General features: G+C 48.9%; 1 protein-coding gene across 1 annotated transcript in view; it reads right to left on the bottom strand.

Annotated features, from left to right (window-relative positions):
• DOCK2 (dedicator of cytokinesis 2) overlaps nt 1-18975 on the bottom strand; it is a 406650-nt gene that overhangs the window by 15215 nt on the left and 372460 nt on the right. Inside the window, exons 39-45 of the mRNA XM_058545716.1 lie at nt 16512-16601; nt 14507-14611; nt 13520-13661; nt 8745-8826; nt 7383-7467; nt 6523-6609; nt 388-564 (exon numbers count right to left, since the gene is read on the bottom strand). Coding sequence (XP_058401699.1) covers nt 388-564; nt 6523-6609; nt 7383-7467; nt 8745-8826; nt 13520-13661; nt 14507-14611; nt 16512-16601 — 768 coding nt within the window. The remainder of the gene's footprint in view (nt 1-387; nt 565-6522; nt 6610-7382; nt 7468-8744; nt 8827-13519; nt 13662-14506; nt 14612-16511; nt 16602-18975) is intronic.

Raw genomic sequence — 18975 nt, 5'->3', positions numbered from 1 at the left:
TTCACAGATTCTGGGTTTCATTTCTTTCCATTTGTATAGGTCATTTCAAATCATGTACTTTGATGTGTGGTTCCTGTACTTTTATGGTCTGGCTTACGGTCATCCCAGAGCTTTTCCTTGACAGAGGCATCTGGACGTGCCCAATGAAATAAGGGGCCCTTATGGCCCCTGCTCCTTCCTGCCCCAGCAGAGTGTGACAATGAGGGTGGGAAGGCGATGAGATCGAGGCATAGAAACTGGAAGATGTGTAACGTCAACCAAGCTGAAGTGTTCCTTTAGAGGGCAAACAGCCACAGTAAGATGAGTGACATGTAGCTGCGTCTGCCCCCTGGGCCCTCCTGCCACTGCTCTGCCCCCCACCAGGGCCCAGAGAGCAGAAGCCCTCACCTTCTCGTACTTGGCGAACCCTCCCATGACAGCAGGGTCCACGATCCCATTCAGGAGCATGGAGAGTGGGTTAATGGGCAGGCTCTCGTCACTCTGGTACTGGTTTATCATCATCAGGATCTTTTCGTTGGCCGTAGACATGGTTTCGATGGCATTCTCCAGAGGGCTAATTGTGGTCTGTTAAAAACAAGATCACAGGAAGGAAAGGCCTTAGCTGGTCCTTTAAAAACGGATATAATCATTGGTACTGATTTCATTTGGGGTTGGAATTCAGAGGAGGCGATGCTCTCTGAGGGGCTGTAGCGGGCTCTTGTGGTAATCAGTAAGCTGTGGGGGCTGTCTGCTGTCTAGGGAGAGAGGCTGACTTTCTGCTCAGTGAGAAAGGGATTTCCCTGGGGAGGTGGAGGCAGGCAGTGTAAGGCACTTGCTGGGTTTTCAGAGGCTGGGTGTGCTCCAGGAGGGTTTTCTCTTATTATATGGGTGAAACGTGCTCCAACTCAACCCATCGGTATCCATTGTGCACCTACTATGTGTGAGCTGTCAGCGGGAGGGATCAGAGCAGCTGGCAACGTGATCACCCAGCCTGGCCCGTCAGGGGTCCAAAGACTGGTTGTTGTATGAGGGTCGCTGGTCCAAGGTAGATTGGGTTTAGTTGGGAAGATAAAACTGAACACCTCTCAGACACCTCTTAGAAAGTGATATAAACAGAGCGCCATCAAATGCCAACTGGCAAAACAGCGCGGTTCTCACGAGTATGGGATCTGGAGGAAAAAACGAAACAAGCAGTCTGCAAACTTTTTCTGTGAAAGGGCCAGATAGTAAATATTTTAGGCTTTGCAGGCCATATGTTGTCTGTTGCAACTACTCGATTCTGTTGTTGTAGGGAGACAGCATCTACAGGCAACATGTAAATGGATGAGCATGGTTGTTCCAATAAAACTGTTTACAAAAACAGGTGGCAGGTAGGCTCTGGCCTACAGGCCATAGTTTGCTGACCCCTGAACTAAACTAACCAAATTAAAACTAAGTACAAATCTCAGCTCTGCCATTTTTGCTAGGTGTGTGACCTTGGGCAAGTTTCCTGACCCCTCTGAGCCTCACTTGACTAATTGGTAAAATGATATAGGAAAATCTACTTCAGAGAGTAGCTGGTAGCTATTGTTATTAACTCTTGTGGGTATTAGGACAGAGAACAGCAGTTGTCCTAAGAGGAGGAGACTCACTGGCAGGGTGGGGGGGGAGCTGGAGGGAAGGGTCAAGTAATCAGAGAAGACCTCCTGGAGGAAGGGATCCTAAGTTTTATCATCTGTAAAGTGGTGGTGATACAGTGCCTGCCTCATTGGGTATGCAGCAAAGATGGGTTGACATAATATGACACTTAACTCCTAGCAGAGTTCTTTAAATAAAATAGTTATTATAACCATTGGGTATATGAGAAGGGCAGAACCAGCCTCTAGAGCCATGTCGTGGGTCATCTTCTTAAACCATTCTAGCCTCCTCACCGCCTTCCTTGTTTCTGGACATTTTGGAAGATGGCTGCTCCCTGCAAGGAGAAGGCCCTGGGAGTAGACTCTCCCTCTCTGCATCACTGTCACGCTCTCTTTCTGTCACACGCACACACTTATACACATGCACACACACGTGCACTCACACTATGCACATATACACACACCCACAATGTGAGCTGGAGGGGAGGCTGCTCAGCCTGGGGGGGCCGCAGTCCGGAGTCCACAGGTGGCAGCCCATGGTCTCGTTTCCATCAAGCGCAAAGACCAGCCCAGCAGGGCTTTACAAAGCCAGGTCCAGACTGAGTTCTAAGGAGAATCTCTCCCGACCACTTGGCTGGAGCCAGCACCGCACCTGGATTCCCACAATAGCCTGGCGTGTCAGAAAGGCGCGGGCTTTAAGGCGAGTTATTAAAAACGGAAAGTCCTATTGATTGGCTTTCCTCCTCATTTCTGAAGCTATTTTTGAATCTTGGAGTCTTTAACCTCATTATAGCCATCAGGAACAGAGAATGAGAATAAAACTTCCTTTGGTTTCTCACCTACGGGCATTTGTGTAGACTGAGTATAAAGCTCTCAGAGCAGAGCAATGGGGGCTAATATATTTGATGGTTGAAAGGCCGAGATGTCAGGAGCTGATAACAGGAATAAAAGCAGTGAGCATGATAATGGAGATGGCTCCATTTAGCGATTGCCTCCTGTGTGCCAGCCCACGGTGGGCACGTCCACACATGCTCTCGTTTAATGCCCCCAACAACAGGTCACGTCGCTTGCCCAAGGGCGGATGGTGGCAGAGCTGGGGAGAGAACTCGGGTATTCCCGATTCCCAAGGCAGGCTTCTCCCACGACATGCAGACCAGGCTCTGCTACCAAACTTGTCTTAGACTGGTTGTTAGGACTTAGTCAAGCCCTCATATCTCTGGTCTCTCTCCTAAGCTGAGTCTCAGTTTCCTTATCAGCAGTATAGGTGCCCAACTTGCTGTGAGGTGGAAATAAACGATCGAGGGAAAATATTTTGGAAACAATTTTAAATGGGGCGAGAAACATCAGTCAGAAGATGAAGTGATGGTACTCCCTTGCGATCAAGTGGTGTTTCATGTTCTTCAAAGACATTTCCCCCATATAGCCTTTTTTTTTTTTTTCAGGAAGATTGGTCCTGAGCTAACATCTGTTGCCAATCTTCCTCTTTTTTCTCTTTTCTCCCCAAAGCCCCAGTACATAGTTGTGTAACATAGTTGTAGAGTTGTAGCTCTTGTATGTGGGACGCCACCTCAGCATGGCTTGATGAGCGGTGAGTAGGTCTGCGCCCAGGGTCTGAACTGGCGAACCCAGGGCCACTGAAGCGGAATGCGCAAACTTAACCACTACGCCACCGGGCCAGCCCCCTCATATCACTTTCTTAAATCCTCTTAGGAATCCCATGAGTGGCACAAGACAGCGTGATTATTACAGCTGACTTCTGCCACGGATTACTTTGGCAGTTTAAGCCCCATCTTCGAAGGGGCCTCAGTTTCCTCATATGCAAAATAATAGGGCTGGACAAGAATCAGGAGGGGATGGAAAATTGGAGATCTGTGGGCCAACCTGGGCCTAGAGAGGCCTATTGTGTAGCCAGCACAGGAGTTCTAATTTTTTAAAATTTAATTCACTTGGGCCGGCCCTGTGGCTTGGCGGTTAAGTTCGCGCGCTCCACTGCTGGCGGCCCGGGTTCGGATCCCGGGCGCGCACCGACCCACCACTTCTCCGGCCATGCTGAGGCCGCGTCCCACATACAGCAACTAGAAGGATGTGCAACTATGACATACAACTATCTACTGGGGCTTTGGGGGGAAAATAAGTAAATAAAATTAAAAAAAAATAAAAATTTAATTCACTTATTTGCCACAGTTTCCACCACTGTCTGTTGTCTTAATGTGACTATTTCACATATCTTCCTGGGCTCTGAAGGTATCTGAATTTGTAGCTCTTGGACTAAACAACCTCTAGAATCCCTTCTAGCTTTGAAATTCCATAGTTTTGCAATCTGTTTTACGGATGATGAAAACTAAGGCCCAGAGATACACACTGTTTGTCCAACATCACGTAGCTAATGACTGAGTTGAATTTGGGTCTCAGACCCCTAGATCAGGGCTCATTGTAAAGACTACACATTCTCAGGACCAGGAACAAGGACAGAACCCTCAATAAGTAGAACTTACACTTGAACCCTATCAGAAAACACCTCTCTGTACAAACAGTACTGTAGCCATGACAATTCACGAAAGAAACAATTGAGAATGAGATACAAATTCATAAAACACAGAAGCAATGCTTGGAAATGGACTCACTCAGCAGGCAGGAAACTTGTGTCTGAGACATCCTGGGATTCCTGGTAACTCAACGGAGGGAGGCTCTTAGAGAGAAATCGTCTCCAGGCAGCTTGTTGGAGTTTTCCCAGCCCCTTCTATCACAAGGCATCGGGATAAAAGGAGCAAAGCAAAAATGCTATTTCTTTCCTAACTTCAGAATCCTGAGATCATAAGATGAGGGAACCGGCTCAGACACTATGGTGCCTGCACAGTGATTGATGATTGACTGACTGATTTAGTTAACAAATACTCTTGAGCACCAGTTATGGGGCTGGGGCTACTTGTACTTGGAGATATGACAAGAACAAAACACACAAAAATCCATCTTCCTGGAGATTATATTCTAATAGGTTATATTATATCTAATATTCTCGATATTAGAAATCCACACAGAGGCGCAGTAGTCTCTCGGGGCTGATGGGGGCTTTGAGGAGAAACACAGTGGTGGAGGGAGCGGGGAGTGCAGGCAGGGCTCCCGCAGTTTGCCTGAGTCTAGAGGGGTTGGCTGAGGGGAGCGGCGCCTTGCTGATCGCCCCCAGAGGGAGCGGCACAGCCAGGACCGATGGGCAGAGGCTACAGACTTTAGAAAGCTTCTGATTCCTCACCTCAGAAATGGGACTAAGAATAGTATGCACCTCACAGGGTTTTATGAGGATTAAATGAGATTTTGCTATAAAGCCCTTGACACAGTGCCTGGGACACCTGTCGAGGCTTATCATCCATCAGTTTTTCCCATGAGCAAGTGCGTGAATAGTTTCTTCCTTTCCAGGGTATTACTTATTGTTGGGGTGGGCTGGGGACCCACTGAGGAAGAGGGAGAGAGTGAGTCCAGTCCAGTACCTGACATGGGGGGTTAAAGTCAAACCCCACTTCTTTTACAAACCTTGGACAACCTACTAACTCACTCGCACCTCAGTTCCCTCATCTGTAAAATGGGAGAGTAATAATCTCTCTCTCTCTCTCTCTCTCTCAGTGTTGTGGAGGGGTTTAAATGAGATCATGGATGTGAACAGTTTAGCTCATGCTTGATAAATGTTTGTTAATGGCTTCATCATTATTATATTTTCCCCAAAGTCTAGGCCAAGCCTGTGGAAAGGAGATTGGAAGGCCACTGGGCTGCTGAGTTTACTGGGAGGGAGGTGGCCATTAAGGGCTGGAGTGGGATGGTCTCAATGCTGACAATACAGTAGCTTGAAACTGTCAGTCAGGCCACATCCCTCCTCTACTCATGGCTCCAGGCCACTCGGTGGAAAAGCCAAAGTTCTTATGGCCTATAAGGTCCTACATAATCTGGTATCAAACTACTACTACTCACCCCTCACTTGTTCTGATTCAGCTACAAGCATGTTCTGGCCCCAGGGCCTTTGCACTTGCTGTTCCCTCTGAAAGAATGTCCTTCTCTTCAATATCTGCATGGACCACTCCCTCACTTCCTCCAGGCCTTGCTCAAAAGCCATTTTATCTAGGAGGCTTTCTCTGACCCCTCCTCTGTCATTTTTCTCTTTTATTTTTCTCCATAATGGTTATCACCATCTGGAATATTATATATTTACCTTGACTTTTTAGTCTGTCTCCCCTACTAGAATGTAAGCTCCATTGCAAAATATCCAGATGTAAGTGCTTGACGTGTGTTAGGTACTCATTAAGTATTTGTTTAATGAATAAATGAATAAGAAATCCTGAATATGTCCCTACTTTTCAGGTTTCCTCACAACCACCTTGGCCCTTCCCCTGTATCCTGGGAGCTGCAAGATCCTCAGCTGTCTGACAAGGAGACCCTGCAGTGTGTTGAGAAGCAACATACATGCTCTCTGCACAAAGGAGTTCAGACATCTGCCTTCTAGCCAGAGCTTTGCCTCTGCGTGATTTCCTCCCTCTGAGCCTCAGTTTATCCAGCTATAAAATAGGTTCATTCTGCAGAGTTGCCCTGAGGGACTGCTGGGATGGGAAGAAATGAGGGGGTGACGGAGCAGATGGAGTTCCAGGCCTCTGCTCCCCCCTGCACCCTACCACTGAAGTGCCCCAGCCATCAGCTTTATTGCTGGATTCTGTGGTAGGTTTCATTTGCAGGGGAAAAAAAATTATCTGACACTTAAAAAACAAACCTGAAAGCAGGTAATCTGAATGCTGCCTCAGGTCCCTTCCTGCACCGGAATTCCAGGATTCTCACAGTGGCTTTGGACAAAAGCGGATCCCCTTTTTACAGTCAAAGGGGCCCCCCGAGGCTGGCTGTGCCCTGCCTGTAGCAGGGAGAGGGTGTGCCCCAAGGCCCGTAGACTCACCTGGGACATGTGAACCACCTCAAACCAGCGCAGGATCCCTGGAAGCTTGTACGCAGTCACGAAGGAGGTTCTCTCGATCCACATCGACTGTCCAGTAGGGGGTGGCAGGGGCAGGAAAGCAAGATACTTATGAAAGACCAGAGAGATTTGGCGGGAACCCAGCCAGGCCCCCAGGGCTCCCATCTACCCGAAACTGAAATAAATATTGCAGGACCCAGAAACACACTCCCACTTTACCCTTAAGAATTCTTTCCCAACTTGAAGTTTGTTTTCCCTGGATTTAGGCCCTGTAAATTGTAACCTGGGTCCCTGAACGGCCAGATGTTTTAGGCAATATTGAATGCATCCACCTGCATTTTCTGGGGGAGGGTCACAGTGTCCATGAGACTCTCACAGGGGCAGGGACTCCCAAAATATGGAGAATCACAGTCTAAGGCAAAGAGCTGAGAGAGACCTGGAGCCACCTCCTCATGCCATCCTTGGCCCTTGGGAAGAGAAGACAGGTCCTCGCCGGGAAACACAACGGGGACAGTGGGGACTGAAATCGCTGTGACTTCTTATTGGTATTTCCTGGAAGGTTTGACTTTATCAATACCCCTTCTTAGCTGGAGGGTTCCTACCTTCTGGAAATGCCCGAATGCCCTGTGGTTGAAAGGTGCATCTCACACAGGCCCGGGTTATATCTTAAAAGTGGAAAAGCTCAGGAAATGAGGGAATGGGTGTCATGGTATCAGTGGATGTTGCTTTTACTTCCTTTGGCTTTGGATCAAATTCCCACCCCTTCTGAGGCTACAGGTGTGTGCTCTGGCTGGTGGCCCAGGAGAATGACCAAGGCTGCTGACGGGTAGGGAGATACTCACAGCAAACTCATTCTCGGGGTCGACGGTGCCCTTGCGCACAGGCCGGGAGTAGTGGAACTTTTGCACATAGTTGGATTTATAAAAGCTGCAAGACAGGAAGAGGCTGAGGCTGCTGGTAGCATGCTCGCTGCTGACACAGAACCTGGCCTGACCCCGTGCTGTCCAGGGAGGCCCACTGCACTAAACCTCAGTCTGGCAGAGTCCTTGTGGTTGCATTTAAAATCAGGCTTTCTTTGCAGGGTGATCTAGAAGCTAGACTTATGGTCTTATGCCCTCATGAGAACACAGCATCCCTTAGGGTACCCAAGGGGGTGGAATTCTAGCATTAATGCACATAGAGTTGCCTGGCTCATCATTTTCTGTGACTTCAATGAAGGATCTACAATCACCTAAGGTCTGAGCCTAATGTCCCAGGGATGTCTTCCAGGAATTTCTTTAAGTACCCCAGCCGGCCCCCGAATCGCTCTTCCTGTATGTCTAGGGAGATTCTAACATCAGGCCAGCAGGGCATAGAGCTGGCTGTACAGTTGTCATCCCCCGCCCACGGTGCCTGACTGACAGGTGACAGGCAGCTGAGATCCAAGCTGAGCTGCACCTGCTCTGCTGCGTGCACTGGTGTAGAGCTGCTGGGCGGACCACCCCACCCTGAAGTAATGGGCCCTTCTTCTCACAAAGGAGCTCATGCTTCTGACTGGTCCTCCCAGAGGAGAGCCTTTTACTGAGGCACTCGAGGTGCTATATTTGGTGCCCAGGCCTGAGGGAGGTGAGCTGGGAAGGGTGCAGCCTTGGGCCCCAGAGACCCCACAGGCCCCCTGCCTCATCACTGACCTTACAATCTGGTATTGGACAGATTGACACCTGCCTTCATGCTGCTTCCTCTAAGGCCCCTTTATCACAGTCTGAACATATCCATGGTCAACGCACAACCTTCACAAATACTGGAAAGATGTCCCTTTGGGAGAATGTGCTCAGCATGAGCACTGTCCCCAGGCCCCACCCTGCCTGTCACCTGCCCGGCCTGTGCTCTCTAGCTGTGTGGATTCCTTGGAGCCACTCTGAGATCAACTGCTCCACAGGCTTTCCGCATCCAGTTCAGTGGATCTCCTGCTTACTGCTCGATTTGCTGGGCTGCAAGGTGAGCCGTACCCTCGTTCCTCCCATCCATCTCTGGCTTCAGCCTTTTCTGGGGCAAAGCCCAGATGGCTAGTTGGGGTTGATTCTTCTCCCAAGAGGAAAGGCGGAACAGGCTAAGATAGAGAAGGAACTAGAAGGGCACAAGGGCCTGTCCTGCCAACAGCTCAGCTTGGTGGCCCCATGGGATTTTCTTCCCCAGCCCTCCTTCCAGGGAGCTTCGGGTCTTACTTTATAATCTGGTCAGGCACGGGCTTATTCTTGAACCTGGGGTGTTCATCCAAGACAGGCTGGACGGTGAAGCACTGGATGTCTGGGATCCCTGCAGTTAAGGGCTCACAACACGTCTGTCAGCTGCAGAGACAGCTCCAAGCGTAGCGGGCTCGGGCTGAGACCTTTCAGGCCAGCCCTTCTGAGGCCAAGTTTCTCTTGAATGACCAACCTCAGCTTGCTGGCTGCCAAATAGGTCCTAATGACCATTTAGCAGTCACCGTGGTCCTTATCGGAGCTGCCCTAGCCCAGGGCTCAGCCCCTGCTCACAGTTGGTTAGGGGTCCTTAGTCATCACTATGATTGCTATATTAGCAATAACACCATCTCAGTCAACTGTAGAGCATGTCTCCCCATGGTCTTCTTTCACCTCTCCAATTCCACTGAGCACATTATTAATATAAATTGTCCCCATTTCATAGACAAAGACATCAAGGTCCAAGAAGCCAGACAACCTGTTGAAGGTCACACAGCTTGTGAGAACAGAGCAGAAATTCGTATTTAGGGCTTTTCACCCAAAGCTCAGGGTTCTTGGACTCTAGATTGCTACGCAATGTGGTCCTCTAACCAGCAGCATCGGCACCACCTGAGAGCTTGTTAGAAATGTGAATCTCATGCCCTACCTCAGACCTACTGGAGCAGAGTCTGTATTTTTATAAGGTCTTCAGGTGATGCATATGCATCCTCAAGTTTGAGAAGCACTGCTTTAGAGCATGCTAATAGATATCATTTTGCATTCTAACTCTGCAAGTTTGAAAGTGACTGCCTGATGCAGGGTTGCAAGGCTGTGTCCAGGCTCAGTGGGAAAGAGTTCCATGATTGATTAGTGATGCCTGCCGTGGGCACAGGACATAGGAGAGGCACTATGTGGGCCAGATCTTTCTCATGCCTATTCTAGACCTGTATTCATTTTAAGCCAATAATACAGCAAATCAAATGAACAAAATCAGTCGTCACTGGTCCCATCCCTGACTCCTACTTCCCTTTCCCTCCCTTCCATGTCTCCTTTACCCATCTCTCTTCTTTAGGTATCCAAGTTCTCTCATCCTTCTATTCTACCCGATGACCACCATAACTCCAAAACTCCTCTCCTGGGCCTGATATTTCTGCCAACTAAGGAAGCACAAACTCCTTTTGCTGGCATTCACAGCTACTCTAGCACGACCCCAACCCATATCCCACCATGATCTCTCAGTATCCAAAAGATTCTACTATTCCCTTTGCTTGAAATATTTCCTCACATTACCACCTCTCCCTGCGAGCCCTTTAGGGAGATGTCAAATACCACAGCCTCCACGAACATTCAATTTACCCTCAGTCAGGTGTCATCTTCCTCCTTTGACTCTCCACAGTATTTTTTCTGTACTTAGGACTCTTTTCTCTCCAGCCCTGTCTTCCCCCACCCTCACCCCCTCCTCCTCAGATTATGAGCTTTCTGATGGAAGAAGCTGTGACTCTTTCACACATAAGAAATGCCCAAAATATAATAACAAGTTAAATTCAATTGTCCCCCCTCTGATAAACTCATTCCATACTAATATGTCGAGGATTTAATTGTTTTACCTCTGAAGAATATTTCCACGTTAAAGGAGAGTCCCTCAGAGAGAGAGAAGGAGAGGGAGAGAGGGGGAGAGAGAAAGAGAGAGAGATGGAATATAATGCTTAACACAAATGAATAAACCTCACTGGAAGGATTTCTGTAATAGTCAGGAAAACCATTTTCTTTCTCAAGCCATATAGCCAACAGCCTTCTCCGGGAGGGAGACCTCTCTGGATAAAGTCTAGGGCAGGAGTTGGCAAACCATGGCCCCCGAGTCAAATCCGGCTCACTGCCTGATCTTGTAGGTTCACAGCTAAGAATAATTTTTATATTTTTAAATGTTTGAAGCAAAAGTATTTTGTGACATGTGAAAATATTAAATTCAAATTTCAGTGTTCACAAATAAAGTTTGTTGGAACAGAGCCACACCCAGCCATTTATGCATTCTCCATGGCTGCTCTCCCCACCAGAGTTGAGTAGTTGTAACAGAGACCACATGGCCCACAGAGACTAAAATATTTCCCATCTGGTCCTTTACAGAGAAATTTTCCAACTCCTGTTTTAGAGAAGATTCAAGGTCATGTCTACTGATCTTACCGACTGGTCTTGGTCCAAAAGGAGAATCCAAACATGTCCTGGGGAAGCCAGTGACACCAGAGCCCTCGAATCATGTCCAGGAGAATGCATGGCTAGACTCTCACCATGTGCTGAATCTATGCATGGAATTGTGGCCCCAAGGTCTGGGCAGGGGGAGGGTGGGGGACAGGAGACACCCAATTAAGAGACTTTTGCTTTCAAAATTTGTCTTCCCCCACTTGGATACTTAAGTGAGAAGACATGAGATCCGTCACCTTTCCAAACTGATTGTCAACTTCTCACTCAGGGAAGCAAGAGAACAGAGTGTTAAGAGCCCAGATTTTGGCAAAAAGCAGACCTGAGTTCAAATCCTAGCTCCCTCACTTCCTGGGACCATGTGCACACTGCTTATATTTTTTTGAGTATCAGTTTTCTTATTTGCAAAATGCAGAGAGTAATAATACCCAGCTCACAGGATTATTATGAAGATAAAATGAAACAGTGCATTAAAAATGCCTAGGACATCGTGAACAGCTAATAAAGAACATTCTGTTCATTAATCTTAAACAAAATTATGGCATTATAGAAAGAATATAGACTTTGAGACAGATAGATGTGGGAGTTCAAATCTCAACTCCATCACTAACTACCTTTGTAATCTTAGGCAAATCACTTTACCTCTCTGCCCCACATATTCTTTCTCTATGAAATAGGGAAAATTAATATCCATCTTATAGGGTTTTATGGGGATTAAAGAAATAGTGGTTAAAAAGCTCTCAGTCTCACGTGTGGCATGAAGAGGACATTTAGCAAATGTCAGCCCATCCTCTTTCCTTTTCCACCGCGTTCCTGGTGCCAAGTCAGGCCTACGGATGATGATTGGCCAAGTAACACCTGCTTTCTCCTCCACCCCAAGTTAAAAGCCCACGGGCCCAAGCTGTCCACTTTGAAGGGCCTCACTACTATCCCGTGTCTCACCTGTAATCAAACTCACATTTGTAACCAGCCAGCCCTGCCACCAGTTGCATTTCCTCCTGCAAATAACCCTGGTAGAGCAGGCATGAAGGGCAGGCGAGCATAATGAAAAGGTTACAGATGAATATTTATCACCCTAGGGAAAAATATTTGGATTAAGGTTCGCCAGACTTAGCAGACCAGTCATGCAACACGTCAACCCCATTTTAAAGGCTGTAACTTAATTTGTGCTAAAGGGTGCAATGCTGGGAGCTGGGCTGGGCTAACCCACCCTCGCTCAGCTGTCGGCTTGATCCTTGGCTTATGTGCTCCCTGCCTCCTGAGTCCCGCCTCCTGCCCCGCGTCAGCTCCTAGCCCTACGGACACCACACTCTGCTGCACGGGAGCCGTCTACACCCCACCCACCCAACCTCACAGCATCCTTTCAGGTCACCTCTGTGCACCCCAGTGAGCTGTCTCCTCCCTGCCTCCCTCCCTCCTTCCTTTCTCTATTTATCGATCTCGCTTTTCTTTCTTTTTCCTCCTCTCTTGTTGTCTTTGTCTTTCTACTAACCAGCAAGTATTTTCTGTGAGTCAGATGTGTGCCCAGGACTGTGGGAGATGGGGACTTACTCCAGAGAACAGGCAGCAAGTCTCTGCCTTCTGGAAGCCTACCTTCTAGCTTACACATAACTCTAAAAAGCACAAACAACGACGACAGATTGAGATCAGTTCTCTAAAGAAAACAAACAGGGTTTGAGATTACAGGGCCATGAAGAGTTCAGACAAGGCCACTTTAGAGAAGGTGACCAGGGAAGTTGTCTTCTAGGACGTGACACTGAGTTAGGATCTGATGGGTGAGAAAGGAGCTGGGGGAAGGGCATCCCAAGCAGAGGGAACAGACAATGCGCAGGCCCAGAGGTGTGAACAAGCTGGGCGTGTGTAAGGAGCAGAAACGAGGCCCCTATGGGCAGAGGGGCAGGAGAAAGGGGAGAAAGAGTCGGGGGCGATGACATCGGAGAGGCAGCCAGGGGCAGATGATGGACAGCCGCACAGGCCTCGCTCAGGAGTGCTAATTTTATTATAAGAGCAGTGCGGTGCCATTTCAGTTCTTGGAACCTGCTATGCTCCTTCCCACTCAAGGCCTTTGCACATGATGGTCGTCCCTCTGTCTGGGACATTCTCTCCCCCTCCTACTAACCTTTGGCTGGTGACTCACCTTAAACATCATCTTCCTCAAGGTAGCCTTCCCTGCCCTCCCAATCATAGTACCCTTCATGGCTTCCTCTCGGCATTGATCACATTTTTATAAATACATATTTAACGGTGCAATTAGTTGTTAAATGTCTCCTTTACTTGCTAGACTGAAACTCCCTGAAGGCAGGACCACTTTGTGAGTGTAATCTCCAGAGCTTTGGACAATGCTTGGCATAGAGTCAGGGCTTGATAGACTCATTACAAGAATGAATGAATGAGTGAATTAATCAATGAATGCAACATTTAGAGTTTCCTGAGATGGGTTCTTTGGATCCAACACTGGACACTAATATTGGCTCCACTGCAATGATTCTGGCAGCCGCTCTGAGCTAAAGGTGGGGCTCTGTGGGCTGAAGTCCTCGCAGGGCTGCCCATGCCTAGCCCTGGGCTCGGGCATTCTCCAAGGATACACTGGCCGGGGGCATTCTTCACATCATCCCCGGGGGCAGAAGTTGTGTTCATCTTCTCTGCATTGGGGAACTGGCTCATCAGCTGCATCTGAAAATCTTCTCTTCGCTCATACTCCTTCCCGCGGTAGATGAACACTTTGTTCTGCAGAGAAATGATACCCATCAGAGATTCCAGGGCCCAGGCTTGGAGGACGTGGTCCAAGCAAAGTTGGGAGGCTTGTGACACGAGCACAGGGCTATGGTGACCTCCTATAGATCTCTCTCCTCTCTGTTTCCCCACCAGGGAAAGGAGGAGCTCAACTCATTGACCTTTAGCTGGGCACACCACTTCTTAAAAATATGTTTCTAAAGGGAGAGAAGATCATGGGCGCTGAGAATTTCTCCTTCACACTGTCCTATGTACAGCTTTCAGAATAATTCCTTATCCAACTTCCACTGTGTCTCATCTACTTTCCTATTTACATGACCACAGATTTTCCCTCCTGCCTTTAATGGCCCATATGGGCTGGACCTGTGGGCTAGAAGGGACCAACATTCGGGTCCTTTGTCACTTGGCTCCTGGCCCTAATTCCGTGGAAACACACTCTTTACCCTTCTTGGACCCTCTTCTAGACCAGTAGTTTTCAAACAGGGCGTAGTTTTGCCTCCTAGGGGACACTGGCAATGTCTGGAAACATTTTTGGTTGTCACAACTTGGGGTAGGGGAGCTACTGGCATCTAGTGGGTAGAGGCCCAGGATTCTGCTGAGCATCCTTCAATGCACAGGACAGCCCCCACAGCAAAGAATGACCTGGTCCAAATGTCAGCAGAGCTGAGGTTGAGAAACCCTGTTCTAGACCACATCTGTGCCACCTGTGCCACCTCTAACGGCCCTAAGTTCTTCTGTCCAAACCCGTATAATCTAGCAGATCCTTGAAGCACAGAGGGACAGATGAGATGCCAAGGCCCTGGGACCCTGGCCTGTGTCTGAGTTACCCGCAAACTCACCCGCAGAAAGGAGGGGAACCCCTGGCCGTAGTATCCAACAGCAAAGTAGTCTGGCTTGGGCCTGAGAATTTTCATGATATTTTCATAGAATTTTGCCTGCTGGATCTGAAAGAGGAAAACTCACAGCTTGTAACAACACAGATGTATATCAAAGGCACATTCAACTCAGAGAGGCCATGGTTAAGACATAATCGTTATATCAGCACCAATATGCCAAGTGCACATATTTGCATATTTGTGGAAATGTCTGTAATCGTAACAGTAATAGCTCTATTTACAATATACCAGGTACTGTGTTCATCACTCTACCCACACTAGCTTGTTCACTTGCATCATCCACACAACAACCCCATGAGCATTGTATTTCTGTTTTGCAGATAAAGAAATGGTTTTTCACAGTGTAGCCAATACGTATGGAACTGAACCCAGCCAGCTGTGCAGCGCCCCCACCATTGCCTCTCTGCACCCCCCTCCATGCACGCTGGGCATGTGCTTGTGACAGTCCATGGATGGATGCGTGTCTCTGGATACAGATGTCTTCCGGTGTATACACACTTATATTTCATCAATTCTGAGAGGTGCGTGTTCTTCATGTTTTGACATTCCTTTTTTTTTTTTTTTTTTTTTGTGAGGAGATCAGCCTTGTGCTACCATCTGCCAATCCTCCTCTTTTTTTGCTGAGGAAGACTGGCCCTGGGCTAACATCCATGCCCATCTTCCTCCACTTTATATGTGACGCCGCCACAGCATGGCTTGCCAAGAAGTGCGTGGGTGCGCGCCCGGGATCCGAACCGGCAAACCCCGGGCCGCCGCAGCAGAGCACGCGCACTTAACCGCTTGCGCCACCAGGCCGGCCCCATGACATTTCTGAAAACAGTCTGCATCTTACTTTACACATGATGGCATCTTACAACTGCTATCAACCAGACAGAAATCATGACACGGCACATAAAAAGAGAATGGTGCACCTCACAAATGATGGCATCTTAATTTTGATACAACATGGAAGATAAATGTGCATGGACCTGAACATGGGCCGGTGCAATGTGGGCTTCGTACACAGATTTGCATGTAGATCAGCATGTGCATGAATGTGTACTGGGTGTGTGTGCATGTGCATGAATGCACACATTTAGAAGGCACATGTGCCTCCATGTCTGCAAACATCTATGTGGATGTATGCGTGGGGCAGATATAAGTGTTTCTTGGTGTGAGTACGTGTGTGTTTGCATTACATCTTACACACAGTGCAAACAGCCAACAGTTGTTTTTAACAAGAATACTATGCTCCATACCCAGCCCCCTCACCCAAAAAAGCTATAAATCCTCCCAACATTCTGACTCTCATTTTATAATTCCCTGGAAACAGCTGGACTGGCCTCTCAAAATGGGCTAAGATGGGGCCCTGGAGTCCTGGCTCTCAGGCAGCAAGGAAATCTGTGGAGGGGTGTGAGGGGGAGCAGCTAAAATGTCCTGTATTTTCCCTGCAGAGGTCACCTCCCGCCAAGCCCTGGCCTCTGCAGCAGAAGCCGGATAAGCTGGCTTCCTCCCACTTTTCACTTCCTTCACCAAATCACGAGCACCAAGGAGCTAATGGGGAATGGCCAGATGGGGAGCATTTTAATGTGATTTATCTGTTAATCAGAAAGCACAAATTTGCGTTTTTATTTAATTGGCTTAGTGATTTGTGGGAATTTTACTGCAAATGAAGCACAGTGTTTATCGGGTGTGCAGCAGCCGCAGCAGCCCCAGTGCCAAGCAGGGACTTAATGCTCCATCCAAGGAACGGGCACTGATGGGTTTTCCCAGAATACCTCCCTTTGGAAATATTCCCAACTGGGAGGGAGCCACTCAGCACAGCCTGGCTCAGTCTGGACCCTGCTTGCATTCTTTCTCTAGAGTCCTAACCCAGCCTGGCCTCCCACCCCTCGCCCCATCTCTCTGGTGAGCTGAGGCCCTGAGTGCCCAGCCTCCAGGGCACATGGCGCCTCTCGGGCTGCCTTACCAGGTTCTGGCTCAGCAGCTCGTAGTCAAAGATCTCCATCTCGTACTGTTCCGCCAGCTCCTTGCACAGACTGATGGCCTCTTCCCACATCTACAGGGTGGTCAGGGAGACAAAGGTGAGGGGGCGCCTGAGGTTTGCAGAGCCCTAGCTGCAGAAGGGACCTGCGCGGCTCTGCCTCCTGGGACTGGGCCGCAAGCCTCGCTCTGGCCCAGACCCGGCCCCACATACAGAGAGCCGAGTGCTTCTCAGGAGCATGACCCTTCCTCTGCCTCTCACTCGAGTTTCTTCATAAATAATGGAGCAGCCACAGACTAGGCTAAACACTTTATTCGCATGCTTTCTGGATCTTCACAGCCGCTCTGAGAGGTGACTAGTAACATCTTCATTTCCCAGGACAAAATGGAGGTTCAGAGAGGCAGAGCAACCGCCCCAGGGCAGATGCCCAAGAAGAAGCAGGGCCAGGATGCCTACACGCGTGTGACCTGTGGCCTTGCACTTAATTCCCTGCTTTAGGAGATCTCAGTAAATTAACCCTTGACTCCCTCGGCTTCCCCGTGTGGGGGTGGGGCAGGGAGGTATTGGCCCCATTTTCCAAAGAGGAATGGTTCACACAGAAGTAAGCAGGAGGCCTAAGGCCAGAGAGTTTCTGGAGACAAAGTCGGGGCCAGACCCAGTTCTCCTGATGTTCACTCTTGGGATCTTCCCACTCTGCCAATCCTGTCACTTGTATTTTCTTTGGCGAACTTTCTTTCCTCCCTCCCTCCCTCCGTCCATCCTTCCTTCCTTTCTCTCACTCTTCTCTTTCTTTTCTCTTTATTGTAGTAAGGACACAACATGAGATCTACCCTCTTAACAGAATTTTAAGTGCACAGGACAGCACTGTTAACACAGGCCCAGTGCTGCACAGCCGACCTCCAGGACTCAGCAGTCATCCTGTGTGACTGAAGCTTTATGCCCACCCCTTCTTCCTGGGGCTATTTGGGGTGTGTGAGTGGGCAGGGGCAGCACAGAGGGGAGGTAAGGGTGCTACTAGAGTATTAAAAAGAGTGATGAAAACTTTTTTTAGTATGTCTTTTCCATCTTTAAAAAAAAATTCTGAAAAAACAAACCCTGGAACAGGGGACCCTTTCCCTCTGCTCTGTCTTAGGCTGGAGTCAATAGATCATCCCTCTGTCTTAGACTGAAGCGGGTCGGGAACTCTTGCAGAGCGCAGAGGGAGAGGTAGGGTGGGTGGGTGATCTGGCAGTCTTAAGGGACACCCGTGACATTTCACAATCGGTTTAAAATGGGAAACGCACCTAACTGGAGAAGCTGGGGGAGGAGGTGGAGGAGAGAGGGGAGGCTGCCAAAATGCAGTGTGTGCTCTGTAGCAAAGTGCTCTCTCTGCATCCAAGCATAAAAATAAATAAAAGCAAGTGCCGAGTGGAGGAGCCGCGGCTGTAAACCCACAGACAGCTTGGTGAATGGCATAAAGATGCTTTATGTGCCAGGAGGAGCCAAGCCTGTGGGGCAGCCTGGGCTGGTGCTCTCTCTTCAGCCTGAACAAGAAGGTGGTGGTAACAACCCTGGGCTGGGCCAGGGGACTGTTTGGCTCAAGTGGAGGTCTTTGCCAACTTCCCACCATAATGTGCTGAGATGCTCTCCCCATGTGTTAAGACACCACTAAGGGACCAGGGAGGGGGCCAGGCAGGGAGTCAGAAACCTGGGATTGCCTCCCAGGTCTGCTCGTGTGGTCACTGGGAACTCTGAGTCACTGATCCCTCTGAGCCTCACACATTCATTATTGAGGACCTGCTAGGTCTTAGGCATGGCATGATATGCAGTGATGGAGCAGACATACAGATGGCCAAGACACAGTTTCTGCTTTCATGAAACATAAGTGGGTAAAGCATACACACAAATAGATGTAATAGTTGGGTTTTGAGGGATGTACAGGAGTCCACCAGGTGATGACAGGTGGACTTACGGAGTAGAAAGCCATTGTGTGTGTCTGGAGCAATGAGTCTTCATGAGGGGAGGTGTGGGGAAAGGAAGTTGACCGGGTGCTAAAGAATTTGGGCTTCATTCTAGAGGCTTCAACAGCAGTGGCTTTCAGAGTGAGCTGTACCCATCTGCTCCCACCTCTCTGCTCCCAAAGTACTCTGACACCACCCTGTGCCCGCCCCCTTACCCGTTATCGCACAACACCCAAGGGTAGTGTGCAGAAAAGATCGTGATTGGCATGCTTTGCCAACTGGACAATGAGGTCCTTGAGATGGGGATCGTGCCTTTTTCCTCTCTGCTCAGCACAGGGCAAGCTGAACTGGTACCTCGCAAAGGACAGCTCAACACGGACTTCTGGACTCGCACACTGTGGCTGACTGACTCAGCCGGGAAACCAACAGCGAGCTCTGACCTGAGGCCCAGCGGGCAAGAGGCTCTGGAGATGGCCGAGTCTCTGCCCTCAAGAAGCTTATAATTGTAA

The sequence above is a fragment of the Diceros bicornis genome, chromosome 1 (genome assembly GCF_020826845.1).
Source record: "Diceros bicornis minor isolate mBicDic1 chromosome 1, mDicBic1.mat.cur, whole genome shotgun sequence".
Lineage (NCBI taxonomy): Eukaryota > Metazoa > Chordata > Mammalia > Perissodactyla > Rhinocerotidae > Diceros > Diceros bicornis.
Note: the sequence above shows the minus strand (reverse complement) of the source record. Positions and strands in the feature narration are given on the sequence as shown.